Here is a 22,534-nt window from a genome sequence, read left to right as displayed (position 1 = left end):
GTACAAGACGCTGCATTAGGTAGCCCTCGTCGAGTTGCTGTTAAAGTTACATACAAGAAAGTGTAGGCATCTGCTGCAACGTGGTTTCCCAAGGACAAAGCATTTATGTGACATAGTTCATTTTCAGCGCACCAAAAAGAATTGCCATAATCCATTGATTTCGTGACTGCCGTTAAACGACTCCAAATCCCATGCAAGAAAGCCCGCAAGGATGAAACGCGCTTTCGAGGTGTCCGCGACTAACTTGAATGAAGAAGTGACTTTTATTCCGTATCCTTCCGTGATGATGCCAGTCCAAATACTAGCCCAAGATGCAGTGCAGCTTTCAAGAAGGGGACAGTAATAAAGGCGTAATTGCCGCGAAGTGAAACCATGATACAAGAAGGGAAGGGTGCCTTAGTTCGTTGTCTCGCCGATGAGGTGTTCCGAACGTTCGAGGACAGAATTCTTCAAGAGACAGGGGTTCCAAGGTGTCGGAATGTCGTAAGGTTGCGGACGTGGGCAAAGCGGTGGATTTAAGCAAGCTAGTTGGGGCATGCGGCCTGGACGTGGCCAGGCTGCTTGCATTTGTAGCAGACACGCTCATTTGAAGTCTCTGATGGGCAGTCTCGGCTGAGATGACCAACTTCTCCACCTGCGTGGTTGTATGGTTAGCAACTTGCTGGATAGAATATTGTATCATCAACTTACAATTGTAGCACTTCTGGCCTTGGGTACAGTCTCTTGACATATGCCCATATCCGCCGCAAGAGTAGCAGGTTGTCTGTCGCTGGCCACCGCCGCCATAACCTCCTCCGCTGTACCCTCCGCCGTAACCTGCACCGCCATACCCACTACCTCCATTCTGGGTGCATTGGCGAGCAATGTGTCCGACCTTGCCACACTTGTAACACTCTTGGCCACCGGACCCGCCCATACCTCCACTCATGCCTCCGGAAGCTTCATTCGTACAATCCCGTGAGATATGGCCAGGTTGTCCACATCTGTAGCAAGGCTTCTCAGCTTGAGGGGCAGTGCACTCGCGGCTCAAATGACCCTTCTCTCCACAGTTATAGCAAGTGGGATTGCCTTTCGTTGGGCAGTCGCGCGCTTGATGCGATGTGTCGCCGCCTTCACCCATTCATCAGTACATGCTGTTGTTGCTCAGCAGTGAAGACACCAAAAACAAATAAGTAGTTGAGATGGCCTCAAAAATGTTGAGTCACGGCGGATAATGGAAAGGCAATTGGGTAGCCAAGACGTTGACTAAGCGAGGTGGAATTGGAATACATGATGGGATATTGGGCTCGCAGTGACTTGAGACAGCCGGGATGGTGATAGCAGGCGCACGTGTATTTTTTATATGGATAGACTTGATGAATGGGCTTAACATAGCTAGTGAACGAGTGGCTTGGACAGCTTGTGAGGGTACATACATGAAGTTGCAATTGAAGTGGCGACTGAAGTGAAAAAGGTTCGACAGACGAGTACAAAAAGATTTCATAAATCACGCGGGCAGCCTAAAAGAATTATTGACGGAAGAAACCCACAGTTGTAACATCCACGACCACCTGACCCAGCTCCGGCCTGGGCTCCTCCTGGTGTATAATCCATGTTGGCGATTTTTTTTGGAATTTGACAGTGGCGCGGGTCTGGCAGCTATGAGAAAAAAGGTTCCGACGTCAAACAAAGAAATAATAGCGCGACGGGAAAAGCTTGAGCTTACTCGAAGTATGAAACAGTTTATCCAACGCAAAAATCAACTGCGAATAGTTTAGAAGGACTCTCTGAAGCCAGAAAGTCGAGTATCTGGCGAAAATTGATGTTGCTGCGGTGAAGAACAGGTGAGAGAAGGTGGAGGTTCAGGCGAGTTTGGAGTTTTTCGATCAAGTGGACGCTAGAGCTGAAATTGTGCCTATTCCATCCTAGCGAGCCGTTTCCCGAACTTTGTTTATCGGGTTATGGCCAAGGGACCGCAGGAATGTCTGGATCATAGCAGGGATTAAATAATAATTCCGCACTTCATCCAAAGCAACCACTACTATTTGCTTATTCCGTTGGAGTAGCTGATGATAAGTGCAAGACCCTAAACACGCCACCGCTTTATTGAGAGAATCCGAAGCCAAATCGTGGTTAGTTTTTGCAGATCTTCAGCCGCTCCGCTACCAACGGCGGAGCGGTGAGCGCGCCGAGGTTGAAGTGTTTCGACAACAAAGGAGATAGAGTTGGCAGAGAAAACTCGCCATCCGCCCGGATTTATCTCCACAGGCATTTCACTGGTTGTAGCAGTGGATGAGTGGCTTGACCAGCCTTTACCATATGAGTATACTACGTGGTCACTCAATATTTGTCCCCCGATGGCTGCTGAAGGCCTTAATATATTGATGGTCAGCACCCTCAAGAGAAATCGTACACCACCAATGCCTGACCCCCCTGACTTTTCTCCCTTAAGACGATGACATTTTCCTCATCGAATCCTACCCAGCCTCGGGTAACAGACAAATCCTCGAATCTATGCTCTAGCGCCAGACCCAACCCAGATCCTCTTTGAGATATTGCATTAGATAGTACGTCAAGATTTTTCGACGAAAGGCCTTCCTCTGGCCTGATGCGAACACTCAACTCCCCAGTCACTAACCGCTTCCTGACCGTAGACGAGGCCATCCCACCTTCCAGCTCCCATACACGAAGCTCATCACCGTGGGAACTGACCGAGACAGCCTTGCCTCTGCCACCAACATGAGCTCCAGAAACTGATGATGTATGACCCCACAAGCGGCTTCCGGGACTGATTGACAAGGACGAAGAGGTGGATGTGACAAGATACAGCGTCAAAGTATTGTCAGGATGTGAGGCTAGAAGATAGGGATGTGAATATGATAGTGATGTCGGCTTGGAGAATATGGAATCACTTGGTGTCGAGGCGTGGCCTTTGCTTGGTGAAGGAGAGGAGGAGCGCGTTGATGGAGAAGATAGTGAAGCCAAAGAATGAAAGCTTTCGCTCGCGGCCGAAGCTAACCGGGACTCGATAAGTTCACTTTCAGGAGTGAGCCGCATTTCCTGTATGCCTACAGACCAGCCAGAAGGGTAGGTTGGCAGAGCGTACGCGATAGATGCCGTTATGCTTTGCGAAGAAGGTCGAATAGCCAGCGACAGTGGTGGCCACACTGTATGGGATCTCAACGAATAGACTAGCCGTGGGGGATCAAGAATATCTGAAGTACGTTTCTCTTCCGAGACTTCTGGAAATTTATATAGCGATAAGAGTTGCCCTTCGGTTATGGTAAAAAGATAGGATGAAGCGTACGCCACCGCAGAGAGCATCCCATTTGACGGGGAAACATGACAGTACAGTTCGACAAAATGCTTCGCGTCCGTCCGTAACTCATAAATGCTGAAATGGCCATCGTCGAAGCCGATGACAGCACGTAGATACGGCGTTTCTTGTTCAGAGGAGTTCACAGCTAACGAAGTTGGCGATGCCGGTCGCCCGGTTTCTACCCTAAGTTTAATGTTGGCGAGGAGCTGATGGTCTTTTGATGACCAAGCGCGAAGCCCAGCAACAGAGTCTACGGTAAATATTATATTTTCGTGCATTCGTGCTAACAGCGGCGGTACTGGAGGCCTTTCTGAGACGTGTATTTCGCTCACGGCACATTTTCCCTGTGACCAGTTATGCCGCAGCTTGTATTGACGTTTCCAGTTCGTTTCTTGACCCCTTCTCACTAGATGTTCTTCGTCTAGCCATTTTGATAGCTTTGAAGAATAGAATAGATGATCGGAGGATGTCCCAGCGTCTTTTATTCCAGGTAGCCGAGATGCTCGGGGGCGAACGAAGCGGTTGTAGTATGCTGCCTTCCATAGTTGCGAGTCACCCGTAATAGCGTGGAACTTACGAGAAAGCCTATATAAATTGGCTTCCGAAGCCATAAGACAGGTGGGAGGCCTACTTACCTTTGGCAGAGACTCAAAGTTGAGATAGGAACAAAGGACAGGATGCGGAGAAGTAACTCATCGCTCAACAGTGAAAGATGGTCCACAGTATCTGGTCGCGCAATTTTAGCGGGCCGCTCATCCGTTTGTGAACCAGCATGGGGGCGCTTTGGCATTGCGCCTGGGAGATAAGTAAAGGAAGACGAAGAATGAAGGTCTTCGGTGTCTTCGAATCCACATGGGCACTTCGGCAATATGTGGTACCTTATCGATTGTTCTTGCCACTTTCTCCGAAACGACTTAGCGCTGCTGCCTATAATGACTTCGTGTTGACCACGCGCCGAACGACGTGTTCGTCCACTTTTTTTTCCCTCCGCGCTTTCGCAGCCATCTGAATATCCTGTAATTTTAATTGCAGGTTGAAGCTTTTTGCTCTCACGCGCTAGTTTTTATACCTATCTGAATATGCAATGGGGGACAATGCCGAATGGCTCCGAAAGCAACGAGATGCCCTGACAAGTGGCGTTTCACGCGTCGTTGACGAATTTAATGGAGATTTGGAGAAGGAATTAAATCGAAGTACGTGAAAGATGCGTTTCTTTGCATCGCACATTGCAGAATGACTAAAATACTCACTATTCCCAGGAGACCAAGAGAAGAAGAGCTTGCTGGAACATATTTCCACGCTTGTCACAGTGAATAGCCGGCTCGCTACGGAAAACAACCACTTCCGGAATCAGGCTGTAGTTGCAATACAACCACATGGTCTATCTAGTCATGCTTCTGGTCCGAGGACTAAGATCCTCGAAGCACAGAACGAAGTGCTAAATGAACGAGAAGATAAGGCCAATGCCGAGGAATATAGAATTGTTCCATACAGGGACTTTACTGATCTTACTGAAAAGTATAATGCTTTGAGATCACAAAACCATGAGACAGAGAAAGCTTTGCGAGAAATACAGAGGCGGTATGAAGCTATGAAAGAGAAGTACCAAGCCGTAAAAGAACGCATCAAAGAATGGCAGCGCTACACCAAGCATCAATTGGCTAAAAAGGCTGCTCTTAATTCGAAGACTGCTACCACATCCAGCACTACTTCAGCAGTCGAAGCGGTTGAGGACGAAGGCAGTCCTACGTCTACATCTAGCACTCCTAGAGCCGGCTTAAACGGTGGCACATTGCCCCTAAGCATATCATCACGATTGCCAGCTTCCAGTAGTTTCTTATCTCCACGGATATCACTGAATGCTGAGGAGCGGCTACGGCCCCTTCCAGACGTCCCCGCCGACCTCATATTGGTCAACACACCTCACGGTTTTGGTACATCCGCTCTGCTACAAGAAACTGAGAATGCGACCTCACACCACACAAATCACGAGCCGACTGATCTTCCTATGTTGCGAGACTACAGAGCTCAAGAACTTCGTGGTGGCTTCCAGGCAATCAGTGATCATTTGGACGTGGCCCAAGGTACTTCCAGCTTACTTGGAGGGCCACCAGCTTCGGAGATGATATCGTCAAGTCAAACCACCGAGGATGAAACAGCTGCAGCCCAAAGGATCGTAAAGGGATCTGAACCTATCGTTACTGCTGAGGATGATGATGGGCCGGAATTTGTATCCGCACGGTCATTGAAACGGAAGCGACAGCACCTGAACAAGATCGAGGTACCCGACGAGTCTAGAGCATCCGATGGCATTCCTGCCAGACCTATCCGAATCAAAGAGGAGAACTCAATTAGTCTCCCTCAAACGACAAATTCACTCCGGAAGCTCACGCGGAAAGAAACACTTGATCTAGATGAGCTGGGGTCGAAGATTGCTACGCCCAGGAAACGCCGGCTAAGAATAGAGGACTGCCTGTCTCTCCATTCGACGGTGCTGGGCAATTTTCGTCATGAACGATCGACAAGTCTTCCGATTGTTAAGGGCGAAGCGCTTGCCGAGAACAACCTTCAAATAGACCCTGACGATTCTCCTGCTATGCCGACATCTTCAGATCACGACCCGGACGTCAAGATAGAGGGTAGAGCAAACAGCGAACCACCTAGCAGTCAGCAAATATTTCCAGGAGGTCCTCCAGTAGATGTGTTACATCCTCTCGACCCAAACGTGCGAGCACTCCCGCGAACTGGTCAACCAGATCCTCGAGATTTATGCCGGCGGAAGGACGAGGTGCGAGGCGGTCAGAAGATCCGCATTCTAGGGGAAGATGGGGAGGACTCCCTCCCAGAAGAAAACGGTAGCACTCCTAATGTTCGAACAAAGCGATCTTCTCCCACCGCAGAAGCAGAATCTACCCGCCGCTTACGCTCTCTCCTCGAAGCACCCACTCTAGAGAAGCATGGACTTTCTACTACCAGGACATCCATCATTAGTAAACCCAGAAGACATCAACATGACGGCCTCGACATCACCATGGCATCAGCACAATCAACCCGTACTCAGGCGCAACCCGAATTGATTTCCAAACAAGCTTTAAAACGCCGGCGTCAAGGTTCCTCATCTCGATCGGGCTCGCGTCCCGGATCTCGTCTGGGATCTAGCCCTAGATCTCTTCCCGGGTCTCTTCCTGGATCTCGTACCGGATCTCGTACCGACTTGGGATCTTCCCACACATCCCTTCGTGCATGTCCTCTGGACCAACTCACCATTGCTGACTTCAAACCCAACCCAGCTTTCAACCAAGGCTTTAACTATACCTTTCTCGAAACGGTGCGCGGCCGCGATGCCCGCCGCTGCCTTCCTGGTTGCACCGACCCTTCATGCTGTGGCTCCGCATTCCGGGCACTTGCTGCCGCTGCTCCCGCTCTTCCGGTCCCAAGCCGCCTCTTCGACGACTCTCAGGATGATAGCGATGAGAATGAGCGACTGCTGAAGGACTACTTAGGCGGCGCATATGACGTGCAGAGAATTCGCCGCATGAAGGCAGAAGAAAGGGAAGAATTGGTTTTGCAGGCGAAAACGAGGTTGGTGGCCGACAACCACGGGAAACATAGACATGCATATGAGCGGCGAGTGACACCTCCAGGGTTTTGGAGGACTGACATGCCCAGTACCCAGGAAATAGAGAGGGACAGAGAGGTAGCCAGGGAGCTGGAGAGGAAGAGTGTAGAAGAGAGATGGAGAGAGTCGATGAGGGAAGGTGGACGGTGGTTGTTTAGGGACGAGTAGGGGAAGCAATATGGGAGGCTAGAGGCAGTCTTCCAGAGAGAAAATACTGAATATATGTTGTTACTGGATCAGTGGATGTGTCTTTGTCATATTGATATATCGTCCTTCCCGCGTTGCTTGTTGTGGCTTTGTGGCTGTATCGTTAGTGCCTTTCAGACAAACTTGAGATTTTAGATATACCAACTGAATGTGACTAATTAACTTATTAACATAGACTTACTGAGACACCCCATTATTTTATACCTTCCAATTAGTTTATCTTTGAGTCTATCAAGGAAGCTGGAAACCCTCAAGTGACGGTTTGTCCGGTTTGTCTCACTCTTGGCTTCTCCTAAGTATCAGCCTCCAGGTCAAGCCTTGTCTTCCACAGGAGTCACCTCCACAGTCCGGGCTCAGCCCCGCAAGGCTGCACCCAATCGACCTCCTGAATTCTGTCTGTATTAGTATGATATATTTCCTAGTTCTGATGTTTAACTCCTGAACCCAAAATGCCATCTTTGTGTGCCATTATAGACCTCGGGGTCACCACGACAATAGACGCAGTCTGCTATCCTATTGATTTTGTTGACAGATGGCTCAGCAAAAGGCGACAGAAGATCCGCAACCCTCTTTACGATAGTCTTCCACCGGCACAGAATAGCGATTTCAACTATCTAAATCTACGACGACAAGAAGCTGCACACTTCCAACCGAAGCCCCGCCCACGAGCCCTTACACTTCCGCTTCCCCCTTCTAGCAGTGCTTCAACGATCAAACAACGGACATTGCCGCAGAATAAATCGAACATTATAACCAAGCTGTCTACAGAAATCCGGTTGATAATATGGGAGTACGCAATTACGGACAACATGGTACATATCATACAGGAACGCAAAAAGCTGCTCAACAAGCCCTGTATTAATACGTCAGACATGGCAGAGAGACATTATGACTGCTGTTACGCGAGTGGATATGGTGACATATGGTCGGAGCAACGTAGCGCAAAGCTTCTACCACTGTTGAGGACATGCCGGCTAGTGTACGTAATACCCAATGGGTCAATTATACTCCCGTACTAATTTTTTTATAAATAACCTCAAACATATATTACTGAAGCTGAGTTTGATTATAGGTACTCCGAGGCAGTCGATATCCTATACTCTCGCAACGCTTTCCGTTTCGAGCACCTCGATACTCTCATCCATTTTTCCACTATGATACTGCCTTGCCGTTTCAATAACATTCGCTCTTTACAAATTTACTGGTACTTCAAGCGTGACATCTACCTTAACTCAAGCTTCACTTACCCACCTTACGATAAGGACACATGGGAGAAGGCGTGCGGTATCCTTGCTAACATCGAGGGCTTGAGAGATTTGACGCTTACGCTAGGCGCCAGGAGCTGGCATCAAAGGTCGAGGGACATGTTACTCCAAAGCTTGATGCAGATTCAACCTAGGAAGAGGTTCGAGGTTACTGTGCCGTGGGTTTGGCCTGGCCTGGAAGAGGTGGAGAGAGAGAAGTTGGAAGGGGCGCCATTCACAATCACTCATATGTCTGATTTGCCGTCATGACGCTGGAGGGTTGTGTAGGAAAAATTGTGTCGGGCTTCTTCACACTGTTGAAGCTCATATATTGGCACTTTACTCTGTGATAATTTATGGCTGGATGAAAACCATCATGTGCTCCGCTGAGCTGGATGTATTATTCTTAAACAGGGCTTCGGATTGCTTCTTGTTCATACGGAATTTCGGAAACTGTCTAGCGCTTAGGATAAACTTGCGTATATCCTTGCTACGTTTTCTCCTAAAGGACGTTAAGTTTATACAGAGTTTTTTTTCGGTATTTCAGAGAAGCTGACAACAGCTCATACCTTCAGTCCCGTTTTGGGGCGGCGTGTAACTGCACTCTTTTACGGATTTCGGGAACAAGAATGACCTAAGGATAATGCCAATCTCTATTGGTATCACAAGATTGTTATTTGGTTGAGCAAGCATTTAAGAAGGTTACTAACCTCCGTCTTCCAGCTCCAGAATCTCTTCTACTTGCGTACTTCGGTGTTGCGCTTGAAAAGCAACTATACTCATTTTCCCACGATGCCGATTCTGATTCCGAACATGAATGTAAGATTTAATAATGTCTCGTAGCACTCACTAATTCATGTACAGTTTGCCGGTTGGTATTAACATCAGAGTTCACAGTGGAAAATCAAAAACATACACGCGCAAAAAAAGAGTGAGTGTCTAGCCATACCAACTGCACGTGAGATAGCATCCCAAACCCTACCTCATCAAACAAACACCCTCTTCTTAGTCCGCCGAGCGTTCTTCTAACCCCCAAACGTTGCACTTATACCCCTCGCCAGGCTCTTCGGCGGCAACGACTCGAAACTTTTCGCATACATGGCCACAGCCACCGCAATCGCCTTTGTGTTCACCTCAAAGGCCGTCAGGTTCAGATTCGCAACCGTATCACCGGCTTGATGGTAGTTGACATCCGTCGCGACCCCCGCCTCGCCCCCGAACATCGCCGCCTCCGTCTTGATCTCCTCGGCGCCAGTGAAAGTGCCGCCAGCCGGGATGCCGTTGCCGATGAAGGCTTGGTAGTCCGATCGCCCATAGAAAACCGTGGCGGTCGAGTTGAGTCCGTTATCCGAAAACCAGGCTTCGAAGAAGTGCTCGATTTCCGCGGAGCCTGCCAGCCCGGTCATGTTGAAGGCGGAGCCGTCGCCATCGTAGATTGCGTAAATGTAATCCGGAGAGGCTATCATGTCGAAATTGAGGTAGGCGCGGATATTGGAGAGCTCGCTGGTGGAGAGCGACTCGACATAATACGTGGAGTCCAGCATTGGAACAGTGGTGTTCACGCTAGGTGAGTACTCCATTAGCCCTGGTTGATAGTATACACTATCTGCGAAGAAATACGCAGTTCCATTCATTTGCACGAAAGAGGGCCATGGTTGTCGTTCGACTGTGTAATAATCTCCCAATTCTTGGAGCTCCTCAATGAGGAAATTGACTGTATCATTATGGGCAGCACCACTCATAAGCCTGTTCTGTTCTGGATAGGAATATACAAAGCTTTGAGGAGTTTCGGAGTTCTTAAGAGCATCACTTGATATTGACTCTTGAAGACATTTCCGCCACCGTGGATTAGAGACGGACTCCGTGGAATAGGTTTATGAAAGTTTAAAGCTTACCGGATCTGCTAATGGGAACGTTCTGGATTTTTATTATGCTTTGGCGGAGGATGATGGCCTTGGCCGCCGGTTGTAGGAGAGCTTAACACTGCACTGAACAACACGCTAAAGGCGGCTGCATACGGAATAGCTTTCATTTTGGATGAAATCTGCCTCTTACAAAGCTAGATAGTGAAAAAATGCGGCGTCCTAGGTGCGCACGACCAGCCTCTATATACAAGAACAAGAAAGCAAGTTCGAAAACCCGAGACTTGCGTCTAGCCAAAATCTTGGACCACTGCAGTTCGACATGGTGTTGGGTTTTCGGGACTCTTAGTTATGTCTATAGCCTGGAATTCTTAGAGAGCTTCTCCTAATATGGGAGGCGCAGGTTGATTTGCGGCTTGATATTTAATCTCTCCCTCCACCCAGGAACGGGGCCTTGCACACCCAGGATGCCAAGGAAAGCGAAGAGTGGCGGAGTGGAATTGGATGTCGGGGATGATAGAAAAACGGAGAGAGCCAAGGAAAAATATATCTGATGATGAGATAATATGATTTGTTTTACTGTTCCCCTTATCAACTACCTTATTAGTATGGAGTATGTATGGCGAGGGTCCAGAGCTTTCGGTTCTCGTTGAAAACGCTATCCCTGCTGAGAGGATGCGTGACTCTCAGGCATCTACAATCAGCATATAGGTGTCTTGAATATCCTATCAAATTTACCCGATTGTAAAAGTTTCGACTGGAATTGGTTGAAGATGAGAAAGTGCCGCTCGCTGGTTGTGGATAAGACCTACGTAGGGGAGGTCGTCCCCTTAAAAAGGGACAAGCGGCTAAATTCGGCATAACCTTCTAGTGTGTATCTCAATGTTAGTCGTCGCATCTTCTCTATTTAGATCATTGCAAGTATGCTGAGAAATGATTTTGCATTGTTTAGAAGAGATTAGCGTACGTTATTAGTAGCAGAGCGCCAAAGGATGGCCGCCCCAGTAACAGAGCATGCTCTAGATCACAGTAAGCATGGGGTATTCAACCACGGGGGAAACCCCAGTGATCACATATACGCCGTCCGTGTTTGAGAATTATGATGCACAGATCGAAGAGGGAAGAACAAACGAAGGACTGCAGCTCAAAGACTAGTGGTATAAGCTGGTAGTGCGGACGGCTGGTTTTGAGGACTTATCCACACATATTCGATGGGTTCAACCTTCCCCTAGCCACACTCCTATCAAATCGTGTCAATCAAAGGCTTACAATAGTGTTATGGTCAACCTTTCTAAGAACCAATCATGCAAAAGAAGCCTGCAATATAAAAATCCAGCGTCCGACAGATGAGACGGAAGGCAGGTGCGCTCAATCTTTCTACAATTAACTTCAGGGAAGCGTGACCCAATAATCCTACGGCCAGAAAAGCATCCTAAATGCTTCGCAACCGTCACGGGCGTGTTCATAAATAGTATGAATCCCCGAGAGGCTCCGCGACCATGATAGACATCAGTCAACTTCTTCATCTGGAAATATTGCGCGAGGAGCATCAATAAGTTGCTTCTGCATAAACTACTCCATAGCCTTCACCGGTCGGTAGGGTCTTGAGCAAAACCCTTTCCTGGGTCTTTAACCGAGAATATTGCAAGAAAGTATACTTCACTGCACAAATAATGAAAGCCGCAAAAAAGTACGCCATGCGAGAGTGAACAACCCAAAGTGCAACGAGACAAACGAGCAGCAGCCCAATACGTTGTGGGGAATCCATGCTAGCAACCGCAGCCTTATGTTGGATATTAGCAAGCTTCAGTTCCGAGGGTATTCTAGGAATTGAGAGACCAGTGAGCAGTGTTGAAAGAGCGACCTCCAGCGCATCTGCTTCTCCTTGCAATCGAGTCCCTCGGTCCGTGGAAGTGGGCGCAGAAGAGGAGTACTCCAGTGGATCATTAGATGGACGACTTGGGACTAGGCGTCGGGCACTTTGCTGGTTGAACACAGCTCTTTGAGCAGCTATGAGCGCAGCGTTTGCGCGAGCTACCTTAAGTCCTCGCCTAGGATTCGTATAATTCGATATTCGCTGTCGAGTAGCTCCACTATCAGATTGCGATTTCCAAGGGTTTGTAGCTGCAGTTGCGTTTGCCATCTGTTGCTGCTCTAAGGCCTTGCTCTTGGCGCGGAGTTTCGCGGTTCTTTTGCGCGCAGCCTCGAGCTCTTTTTTATGATCGGCAGCTGAATAGGGCTCTCGACCACTTTCAATAATACTTGGTTTTTTTTCGGAGGGCTGTACCAAGCACGGCTGGAACGGTGGCTTGTATACTAGGGTTATCAGTTTACGCTATCTTCTGCTTTAGTTGGCTCAATCAAGTCTAAGAGGACTCTGCTTACGGGCTTCTGGAGTAATCGGGGCATTCTTAATGTTCTCTAGTGGCACAACTAGAGAACTTGTCAGTTGTGATGAAGTCGCAAGGTTGTCACCCTTCTACCATATACTATGATGATATTTATCTGATAAATTATCTCATAAATCAGACCCTCCGTGGATCGTGGGGCGCACGGACGTTCGTACTGCTCCTTATCCACCGAATTTTCCACGGAGGGTCTGAGCGTCGTTTTAGTGGTAATGGAGCGTTAAAATACACTAAAACTTACCTTCTTCAGTATCTTAACCCTTTTATAATTATAAAAATACTATAGGGTGGGAGCTCTTTAGCTTCTCTATCTATTACATTAAATAACGACGTTATTGCTATATTATACAAAATATAGTTCTTAGACCCTCGGTAGAAAATTTCGTTGGTTAATAAGGAATAAGGAACAGCACCACCGTGCACCGTGCTCTCCACCGGAGAAAAAGGTGGCCGATTTTGACGCATGGGCCAAAAACACCAAAAGCCTTATTATACACTCTAATACTTTATCATTTGCCCACTAAGCCTAATACATTCGTGCAGTCTCTTTGCATACCACGTAAACTACTTATTAATCTTCTCCTAATCTATATTCTCTCCAAAAACCTTTTTAAACCGCGCTAAGGTAGTGTTTTAGTGTTTGTGGACCGTGCGTCAAAATCGGCCACCTTTTTCTCCGGTGGAGAGACCGTGCACCGTACACTGTACACCGCACCAACGATCCACTGAGGGTCTGATTTATAAGATAACCTAAAACCTATTAATATAGGTTAGTAAGGCACGTGACTAATATTTCATAATAAAAAAGGCTAAGTATATAAGTTTTATATTTTATTTTACCTTCTACCTAGCTTACATTTATTCTATCTCTACATAAGACTAATAGAGTTTAAAGTAGAAAATCTAATATTAGGAAACCTTTTCTATAGGGTGTTGCAAATTTTCACATTGTGGGGGGTGCATTTGGACTTGGCTTTAGGCAGCTACGTTTGCATTTCTCGTAACAGAGGATAAGTGTTTCAGCTTCGCAGCCCAACTACTTAGACCTCGCATTCGTAATTCCCGACTAATCTTCTTTGGTAGCGCAGTATGAGCCATTTTGCGTCGTCTAGCCTATTGAAAGCCTCGAGTAGCAATGAGAAGAGTCCAGCAATCTTATATTCGCCGCTAAACGAAAACCGCAAGGAAATCCGGTTTATCACTATATTGTCAAAATCAAGGCATTCCTCCGTAGTCCATTGCAAACTGGAGACTGTCTCACTAGCGTCTTTCAATGCGAAGTATAGGGATTATATGTCGTCGCATTTGCCCGAGACAAGCAAGCGGAAGTGTATCGCGAATTGGTCTAAATTACATTCCGCTGCAATGCCTTTACCGCATCAAAGCCGAAATATCTGGTCTAAATTACATTCCGCCGCACGGGCTTTCTCACATCCAAGCCGAATTATCACGGCCAGTCATATCCCAACCAAACAGTGTTACCGTTACACGTGGGGTGACTACGCAGCGCTGTCTTATGTCTGGGGTGACCCGAACAAGAGACGCCAGATTGTACTCAATGGCCAAAATACATATGTTACGGAGAACCTAGAAGCAGCTCTCCGTGCTCTTTCCGAAGGATCCAATTTTGAAAGCGGCTACAAACTATGGGTGGATGCGCTTTGTATTAATCAGAATGATTATAGAGAACGTGCAAATGAGATTGGCAAAATGCGGAATATTTACGGCGATGCATGGGCTGTAATAGGTTGGCTAGGGAATAAAGCAAATGGGAGCGACAAAGCTATCCATCTAATTAAAACGCTATCCAAGTTTAGTGGGGCGGACCGTGGGCAAGAGCTAGAAGCAATATTACACAAGGATCCTGAGTATCTGGGTAACGGTAGCTGGCTGGCATTGCATGAATTCATGGATAGGCCGTATTGGTACCGGCTGTGGATTATTCAAGAGGTCGTGTTAGGAGCACCAGCTGTCGTATTCTATTGTGGTAAGCGTCTAATCGAATGGCCATCATTTTGCGCTGGAATTGGGGTTCTGCACAACCATTTGTGGCTGATTAAAGACACACTTCTTGAGCGGGAGAGCGGGGATTACAGATGGAGCACAACTAGTCTTCACCTCATACACCAGGACCTTCGAGTCATGGGTCATTGTGAGGAGCAGGGCGGGGGTCGACTAGGCTTTGGTCGTCTCTTAGATCTCGCCTACTCTGCAGAATGTTGCGATGTGAGAGATAAAGTGTATGGACTAGTTGGCATGATGGATTCAGTTATCGCCCAAGAGCTGGCCCCTGACTACGGCATAGAACCATGTGAAGTCTTTTCTGCGGCAGCAAGAGCTTTCATTCGCATCTACGGCAACCTCGAACCCATTCGAGAAGGCAATCCTTGGAGCAAGACTTTTACCCCGTCCTGGGCCGCGGACTGGGACTGGGACGGCCGTGTTCGACATGCAAGGACGGAAACTCCTACCTGGGGACAATTCTGGAATAAAGGGTCAGGAGATCTAGGCGTCTCACGTGACGACACACATCACGCGAGTGGGAAGATGTCATCGGAAGTTTCCTTCTCGGAAGACGGCCAACTTTTAACATGCCGAGGTTTTATATTTGACCATATCGTGGGACTTGGCGCTTCGGGAGACGGTTTGCAATCTTGGTTCGAGCAATCAGTTATTCAACCTAAGAAATGGAGAACCGTAAGAAGCGTATACGGCGATGCAGCTGACACATCAAAAGCGCTCTACTGTACTCTCATACAAGACAGAGTCGATAATAATGGTCATAGAGCAAGTGACCGGCATGCAGCCATCTTTAGTCTTCCATCTACATTTGAAATCGCTGCTCCACAGTTCAAAAGACTGGGCTGGAAATTCCTCTCCGACCAGGAAAGTCACTATTACCGATGGGATGAATGGCGACAGGCAAATAAATGGTTTTGGTTGTGTGATCGGTATCTAGACGATCTATTCACAGATGATATCCCAGACAATGCTTCCGAGCAAAATTATATAGACGTCTATTGCAGCTTTCACCGTACGTGTAAACGCCGGCGTCTAATGCTTACTCGTAAGGGATATATAGGGTGGGCTCCTGATAATATATTCGGCAACTGCAAGGATCAGACGTGGGAGGGAGATCTTATTGCTGTCGTCTTTGGATGCAGCACCCCAATTATTATTCGCCCTCATGGGGAACACTTCCAGGTAGTTGGGGAAGCATACGTTCAAGGAATTATGGATGGAGAAGCTATGGTGTCCCTAGAGTCTGGAGATTGCCAGGTTCAGAACTTTACCTTTTGTTAATGCTTAGAAGTAACTTATATACAGATATTACGTCATCCTTGCCGCTAGTTTCTATTGCCTTTTAACCCGTTGACTAAATAATTAAGGAATAACAACTTCGTTATCCTAATATCGCACTTCTTAAAATGGTAACTATTCTATAAGCTTAGGCAAGTCTTAGGCCTTAGCCATAATCCTGAGAAAACCATTAGGATTGCCCGGTTTCTTAACACCCTATTACCTACTACCCTCCTTTGTTGCCTGCAACTATCTTATATATATAAAGGACTTCTAGAGCTAGTTTGAATAGAGAGAGTTCTTATTCTAACTTATTTAGCTAATAGTTACAAGCCCGGGACATCTACTGTATTATCTTTAATATAAAGCCTTAATATCTCTGTTATTATTATCTTAATCCTAAAAGTCTATAATAACCTCTCAATAAGATATGCTTTATTTTATTACTATAGTAGCCCTTATAAGCTTAGCCAATTAAAATAAGTTAATTAAAGAAATTAAATCTAGTAATCGCTATTAAGATATAGATATATATTAACTTATCTAAGGAGTAGTCCGCGTAGGCCCAATAGGGATCCAAATCGGACGTTAAGCAATGAATAATAATATATTAACTTATCTACTAAAAGAGAGGAGCGTCTAATATTTAAATAATAAAAAAACAACTTAACTATTACTAATTACTACTTAATAAGGTGGTAGTAGTTTATATATAGGTATAGCATTCCATATAGGTACGGCTTTGTCTATTTCTTTTTATTTATCCTTTTTAAAGAATCTACTTCTAGTTTAGTTTCTAATTTATCTTTAGATTTAAGTTTATTAATTGGCTCTCCTTTAAAGCTAGTTATATTCCTACTAGCTCCTTACCTTTTAAGATAACTTTAGGCGATAGTAATTTTAGTAGTGTTACGGACGCTTTAAGTACGATGTTACGACTACTTAGAGAAGAGACGGAAGAAGCTAGTTGGTTAATTTAGGCACGGTCTAGGATAGAGCCGGTAGAACTATGTGACGAGGAATGGTAACTAAGGTCATATAATGTGCTATGTGTTAAACGGGAGGAACGGGAGGAACTTATGTACTTTATATATAAGACGTATATCACGTATAAGAAGGATTTTATAGGAGTACGGTTGTGTATTTAAGGACCCTTAGTCCCTACCTAGATAGTTCCTTCCTTATAGTAATTCTTAGAATATAATTAGAGTTAATCTATTAGGTAACTACTTCACTAGTTATTATTACTTGTCGACTATTATTACTTACATTTCCTATATACCTAGCCCAATAACAGAACCTATTATAGTTCTTGCTATAAGGTTCTATTACACAATTACTACCTAGTTATAGTATTAATAATAGTAGGTTGGACAATATGCCACTAAAAGCAGCCACCACAACGCCATTAACGGCGGCAATTACATTAAGGTCAGGTAACGACACTAGTATAGTAAATATTAACTTATAGCAACCTATAACGGTTGGATAACTATAAGAGATAGTTAACTAGTTAATAGAAAATAATATAACGTTAGAAAATAGGATTAACGGGATAGGCGCAGTAAAGGTTAAGTTACTATTAATTAAAAGATACTTAGGAGAGAGATTAAAGCTTAAAGGATTCCTTACGTAAATACACTTTAAGGTAGCGTAAGAGGGAGCTAAGCTAGCAATACCTATGGATTAAATAGTATACGCAGGATTGTTCTTAATAGGAAGAGTACTTAAGTAGTTTAAGCCTTACTTTACTAGTATAACTCTATGTCCAGGGACACTAACGTCCATTTTCAGATGGTTTACTCGCTGTTTTAAGCAGCGCTTGTCCCAGGCGCTAAGGCCTAAGCGAAGTGTCTCTCCCCTATTAAAACTTCTAACTGCGTACTTCTATATTTAATTACCCATCACTAGGACGGCCCTATATTCTAAGAAGTGGGTTATTTATTATCTTACTAACTTATAGTTGGTTATAATAGACCTCCCTGGCTTTTAACGTCCCCTAGATATCTATAAAGCTTAATACGCCCGCTACAGCCTTCTACTTGGCATCACTTCTATTAACCAACTACATTGGTTTACTCTTCTTTCTCTTCCTATACTTTAGTTCTTTTCCTATACCTGCTTAATATTCTCTACTATTTTGCTAATTATATTAATAATTCTATGCTATTACCCAACTTACTCTATTACTCTACCTCGCCTTAATTTACAAGTTGGACTCTGTGCCCGCCCTATTACTACAGCAATACCCTCTTTTTTAGAAACTAAATTAATATATACCCTTCCCACACAATAAGCCGAAGGAAAGCCTAAGTTATAAACTTACGGGTATGCATGGGTATAAACTTGGGCAGAAACCTAGACGGATACCTAAACGTCCGCCTATCCAATGACGCAAGCCACTAGCGCAGCCGAAATATTCGGCTAAGCATTATAAAAAACTCCGTAAAGAATTTAAGAAGATAGGTCTTGTAAAGAAAAATCATTCACTAGCAACGAAGAATAATATAAACGAAATTTTAACACGATGGTTAAGGTAAGAGTGCTCTTATCTAAAATACAATTCTATAGCTTATTATTTAGGTTCTACGAGAATACGAAAAAACACCCTACTTAACTTCTTAAGAATGCCTTAAACTATAACGTTAAAATTTTTCTTTAGTGGATTGTAGATAATTATCCATTATGGAAAAGGACTAGTATTCGTCAGAAATATAAATACTAGCGACAGCTCTATCGAAAATATACTAAGAAGGATTGGCCTAAAGACGTTAATAAAGAAATTAATAACGTATAGAAATCACTTTAAATATTTATAAAATCCCGCTAACCATTACAGTATATCAACGGACCATTAACTAAGAATAATAGGCTTAACACATCTACTAAGGAGAAGCCAGTAATAAATATTAACAATATTTTTTGGGTTTTACATCATTACTAGGCTCGTGATACCTCTATATTTCCAGACGGGCGACAAAGTCTATAACTTTCATTTTTAATACTTATCTATGTATATACAGCATCTCGGCTGGGCGTATTAGTCTATATAAAGAGAAATGCGAAAGTAGTAACCTAATGCGCTCTTGAGACCTACAATAAGGATAGGGGAGTAGGAGATGGTATAAGTAATGACGAAATTAACGATGGAGATAGGGATAATAATGGTAAAGACGAAGATAATAGCGAAATAGATAACTAATATAACGGAATTAGCAAAGGATCCGAGGAAAAGGATGAACCTATTAACACTTTATATTATAAACATATTACACTTATCCTTATTTAAGAGCTGGGGGCTAAACAGGACCTTATTGCTATAGAGATTGATTTACAATTCACTAAAGGGTATAGACGGAATTCTAAACGGTAAGGCATATATAACAAGTTTCTCTTTAATGAATGCTAAATTGGATATAGCAAGATATTTTATCTTTACGAGGTTAACGACCTAATCTTTAATCCAATAATTTGTATAATTGTCCTAGGAATTCTTAATAATGCCTTTAAACTTGAATTCTAGACTATTAAGCAGGTTTTTATGGTTTAAGTTAACCCGCATTAAACGACCTCGCGTTTAAGATGGAAGAAAAGCTAGGAAAATAAACCAATATTTTAGCAAGTAATTATAACAGTAGACGGGATCGGAACTTTAGACAAGCCTATACCCTACTATACTTTCCTCTACTATATTTAGCGGCTAGGCTTTATAGCCGGAATAATGCAAATCTTTAATCCCTATAATATTCGGCGAGGAATAGGTAAAGCGGTTAACGCTATAGCAACCCAAGCTTAATTGCAACAGGTTATAGGTTATAAAGATGCTGGTGTCTATTAGGCTTATATAAATAAGCGGATTTTATATGACGTTTAGGCTGCTTTCCTCGGCCGCCCTTCTGCTAACACACTTATAAAGTCCCTAATGTATATTAGTTAGGATATTGACCCACAGGCTCCCAAAGCAGTTACAAATATAACAAATAATTCTCTTAAAACTCATCCACTTATTATAGAGCTCCGTTAGCAGCGCGATGCCTTATCTAAAGAAACTAGGGAACTATACGGTACTCTTAAAAATGCATAGGCACTTAGGAGTAAAGAGTATAAATTGTATACACAAGCTGTATTAGAATTAGAAAAACAAAAGAAGGCCTTAAAAAGGGGGAAACGGAAGGAAATATAGCTTGAATTTTTCGACAAAATTAAGACCGAAGATTTAAGGCAACAGCTTACGCTATCGGCTATCGGTCTACGTGAGGAAGAGTAGAAACTAAAACTAGTAGAGTATAATCCCAAACAAAAACGCGTTATTTAGCTCTTATATAAACGTCCAGCTAATCTTATAATATAAGAAAATTTCTAATATTAAATTAACGCAATTAAAGCCTTGCTTAATCTATGCCGGGTACTAAAACCTATAGTTAAGCGTAAGGTCATCCGTAATTATGATTAGGGCATCCTTTCTACTCTAGAGCCAAGTCTAGAGCTAATGGTTAAACCTAAACCAGGCCCTATAAAGATTATAAATCGACAGTATCTCTTCTGCGCTTATAAGCCGGGAGTATATACCCTTTTCTATCGCCCGTATAAAGTAAGGGAACATATTAAGAGGTAACATCTTCGTTTTTTTAAACAGAATGAACCAATCCCATGTCCAGACCCATATTGCCGCTTATTAGGAATAATGCTCTTTAAATATAAGCATTTTAAAAACCATGTATTTATAGAGTATAGCGCTTCTCTACTAACTTATACCCTATAGTTCGTTACTCTTAGTTTTTTTCTTTTTCTTATAGTATTATAGGAGGTTATATTCGTCCTGTTTAGGAATTAGTAAAGTATATCTAAGATAGATACAGTTCGCTAATAGTTAGCGGTCGTTGGCTACAAACAACCTACTAAAGTACCTCTTTACAAGCAACTCTACTAGAGAAGGCGGGTTAAGCGGCCGTTTAACTAACTATATTATTAAAATAAAATACCTTATACGAATTATTCAGGACTGGAATTTCTTTATAGCATAGTATACTGCCCCAAAATTTCTTTTAAAGTTAACCCATATAGCGCTAAGGATGGCTTTAACCGTTAAAGTAAGTACAGTCTTTGGCTTCTTACCTTTTTGCGAGGGATTTTCCTTTAAATATATTCTTAGATTCTAATCCTTCACTATTCCGTGCAATTTTTCGTTTATACTAATATCCCTTACTAGTTTATCTCCACTTTCTATATTTTGTTAGAAACATATTACCTATCTTATTGTATCCATACCTATATCTATTCCGTTTAGGTACCATTTATCGAGCATATAAAGGCGTAGAACGGCATTACCAAGTAGTATAAGACGTTTGTTTCCTTCCGTTGGCCCTTTAATATTAAATCATAATTTAGAAGTACCTACCGTAAGGAAAACCTAGCCTAGCAAAGCCAAGTTTTTAAAGTGATAGTTAATTCTGTCTTATAACAAGTCGTAGTTTAATATTACTACTTTCTGCTAAAGGATATAGGGTAAGTAGGTTATAAAAATCCGTAACTTATATATATATAACGGGAAACGTAATATACTATTAATCGGAAGACTAAAAGATAAAAAAGAATAATAACTCTACCTCATTGCAAGAGGCTCTAGAGCCTTACTATATATACTAGATAGGTAATAAAGACTAACGTTAATACTAACGTCGATTTGAAACTATTACCTTATTGCCACTTAATTGACATTGCTAATAGGTAATGAAAAGGTAATAGAAATAGTATAAAGTTATAAGGTAATAAGCAACTAGAACAGGAATAGGATAATTATTAAAATCCGACTAAGTCCTAGCTACGTGTGGTAGATTTAGCTAGTATTATATAGAAATATTAAAACTAAAACTAATACGCGGTTTTAGTTTTATAGCGTTTCGTATTAGTTTTATACGAAACGTTTTAATATATTTTAGGTTTCGCAGGTATACTAATAAGCTTAGGATTAAGTGTTATAAATGGAAACACAACCTATAAGTAGCCAGGAAGAAAAAGGATATTTAGGATACGAAGAGATATCTTCTATACCAGTTCTATGCCTCGCCATACTATATAATAGAGCGCAGAATCTAGTTAGTATAACATTCTGCTAGTTCGAATTAAGTGAAGATAAGAATGTTGGCGATATTAGGTGTTGGTGATAATAATAGTATAGGATTAAGTGGCCAAGTTGTATACTAGCGCTGTGCAGTTATAGGAAATTGGAGTTATCTATAGGCGCTAGTATGTAAAGAGCCGTACTTATTATTCCTATAATAAATAATACACGCGTTTTATAATATCTCTTTATAATACCTTTGTGATATATAGGAGTCCATTCTCTCGAACCGTCCATTTATATTAAGTATAATATATAGCTGCTACACAAATATAACGAAGTAGTAATGTTAGTAGAATTCCATTATAAGGCTAATAAACAGAGCAGATCCTTTAAAGGTTATTATATAGTAGAGAACGCAGGTATCTAAGCTGTTTATAGGCGGTAGACTCTAGGGGGTAGGCGGAATAATTACTAGAGTAATATTTATTCCCAGTATTAGTAATTTTATAGTTTATAAGACTATAATAGAACA

At 43.5% G+C, this 22,534-nt stretch overlaps 8 protein-coding genes across 8 annotated transcripts; 3 read left to right on the top strand and 5 right to left on the bottom strand.

The window, feature by feature from the left end:
* Positions 1 to 325: 325 nt before the first annotated feature.
* On the bottom strand, positions 326 to 843 carry K441DRAFT_676514 (uncharacterized protein; the record flags this gene model as incomplete). Its single annotated transcript, XM_067650961.1, has 2 exons — positions 326 to 661; positions 691 to 843. 2 exons carry the CDS (start codon positions 841 to 843, stop codon positions 326 to 328), a joined length of 489 nt encoding a protein of 162 aa, XP_067505105.1.
* A 1,533-nt stretch (positions 844 to 2,376) lies between these two features.
* Positions 2,377 to 4,088, bottom strand: K441DRAFT_555416 (uncharacterized protein; the record flags this gene model as incomplete). The annotated part of the gene is made up of 2 exons (XM_067643276.1): positions 2,377 to 3,883; positions 3,934 to 4,088. 2 exons carry the CDS (start codon positions 4,086 to 4,088, stop codon positions 2,377 to 2,379), a joined length of 1,662 nt encoding a protein of 553 aa, XP_067505104.1.
* Positions 4,089 to 4,287: 199 nt separating this feature from the next.
* K441DRAFT_695564 (SAE2-domain-containing protein) lies at positions 4,288 to 7,257 on the top strand. Its single transcript, XM_067652821.1, has 2 exons — positions 4,288 to 4,491; positions 4,558 to 7,257. Exons 1-2 carry the CDS (start codon positions 4,383 to 4,385, stop codon positions 7,083 to 7,085), a joined length of 2,637 nt encoding a protein of 878 aa, XP_067505103.1. The 5' UTR covers positions 4,288 to 4,382; the 3' UTR covers positions 7,086 to 7,257.
* A 316-nt stretch (positions 7,258 to 7,573) lies between these two features.
* On the top strand, positions 7,574 to 8,638 carry K441DRAFT_676511 (uncharacterized protein; the record flags this gene model as incomplete). The annotated part of the gene is made up of 2 exons (XM_067650960.1): positions 7,574 to 8,103; positions 8,197 to 8,638. The coding sequence occupies 2 exons, from the start codon at positions 7,574 to 7,576 to the stop codon at positions 8,636 to 8,638; spliced, it is 972 nt and encodes a 323-aa protein (XP_067505102.1).
* Positions 8,639 to 9,432: 794 nt separating this feature from the next.
* On the bottom strand, positions 9,433 to 9,912 carry K441DRAFT_419372 (peptidase M28; the record flags this gene model as incomplete). The annotated part of the gene is made up of 1 exon (XM_067641536.1): positions 9,433 to 9,912. A coding segment is annotated over one exon (480 nt), but the record flags the coding sequence as incomplete, so codon positions are not given.
* A 1,461-nt stretch (positions 9,913 to 11,373) lies between these two features.
* On the bottom strand, positions 11,374 to 12,706 carry K441DRAFT_695562 (uncharacterized protein). Its single transcript, XM_067652820.1, has 2 exons — positions 12,616 to 12,706; positions 11,374 to 12,565 (listed from the first exon to the last, which is right to left on the bottom strand). Exons 1-2 carry the CDS (start codon positions 12,637 to 12,639, stop codon positions 11,780 to 11,782), a joined length of 810 nt encoding a protein of 269 aa, XP_067505100.1. The 5' UTR covers positions 12,640 to 12,706; the 3' UTR covers positions 11,374 to 11,779.
* Positions 12,707 to 13,706: 1,000 nt separating this feature from the next.
* K441DRAFT_704921 (HET-domain-containing protein) lies at positions 13,707 to 15,972 on the top strand. The gene is made up of 2 exons (XM_067653559.1): positions 13,707 to 13,918; positions 14,096 to 15,972. Exons 1-2 carry the CDS (start codon positions 13,728 to 13,730, stop codon positions 15,939 to 15,941), a joined length of 2,037 nt encoding a protein of 678 aa, XP_067505099.1. The 5' UTR covers positions 13,707 to 13,727; the 3' UTR covers positions 15,942 to 15,972.
* Positions 15,973 to 20,934: 4,962 nt separating this feature from the next.
* Positions 20,935 to 21,090, bottom strand: K441DRAFT_555355 (uncharacterized protein; the record flags this gene model as incomplete). Its single annotated transcript, XM_067643271.1, has 1 exon — positions 20,935 to 21,090. A coding segment is annotated over one exon (156 nt), but the record flags the coding sequence as incomplete, so codon positions are not given.
* Between the last annotated feature and the right edge of the window lie 1,444 nt (positions 21,091 to 22,534).

Source organism: Cenococcum geophilum (assembly GCF_001692895.1).
Source record: "Cenococcum geophilum 1.58 unplaced genomic scaffold K441scaffold_16, whole genome shotgun sequence".
NCBI classification, from domain to species: domain Eukaryota; kingdom Fungi; phylum Ascomycota; class Dothideomycetes; order Gloniales; family Gloniaceae; genus Cenococcum; species Cenococcum geophilum.
This window is presented reverse-complemented; position numbering and strand designations above follow the sequence as displayed.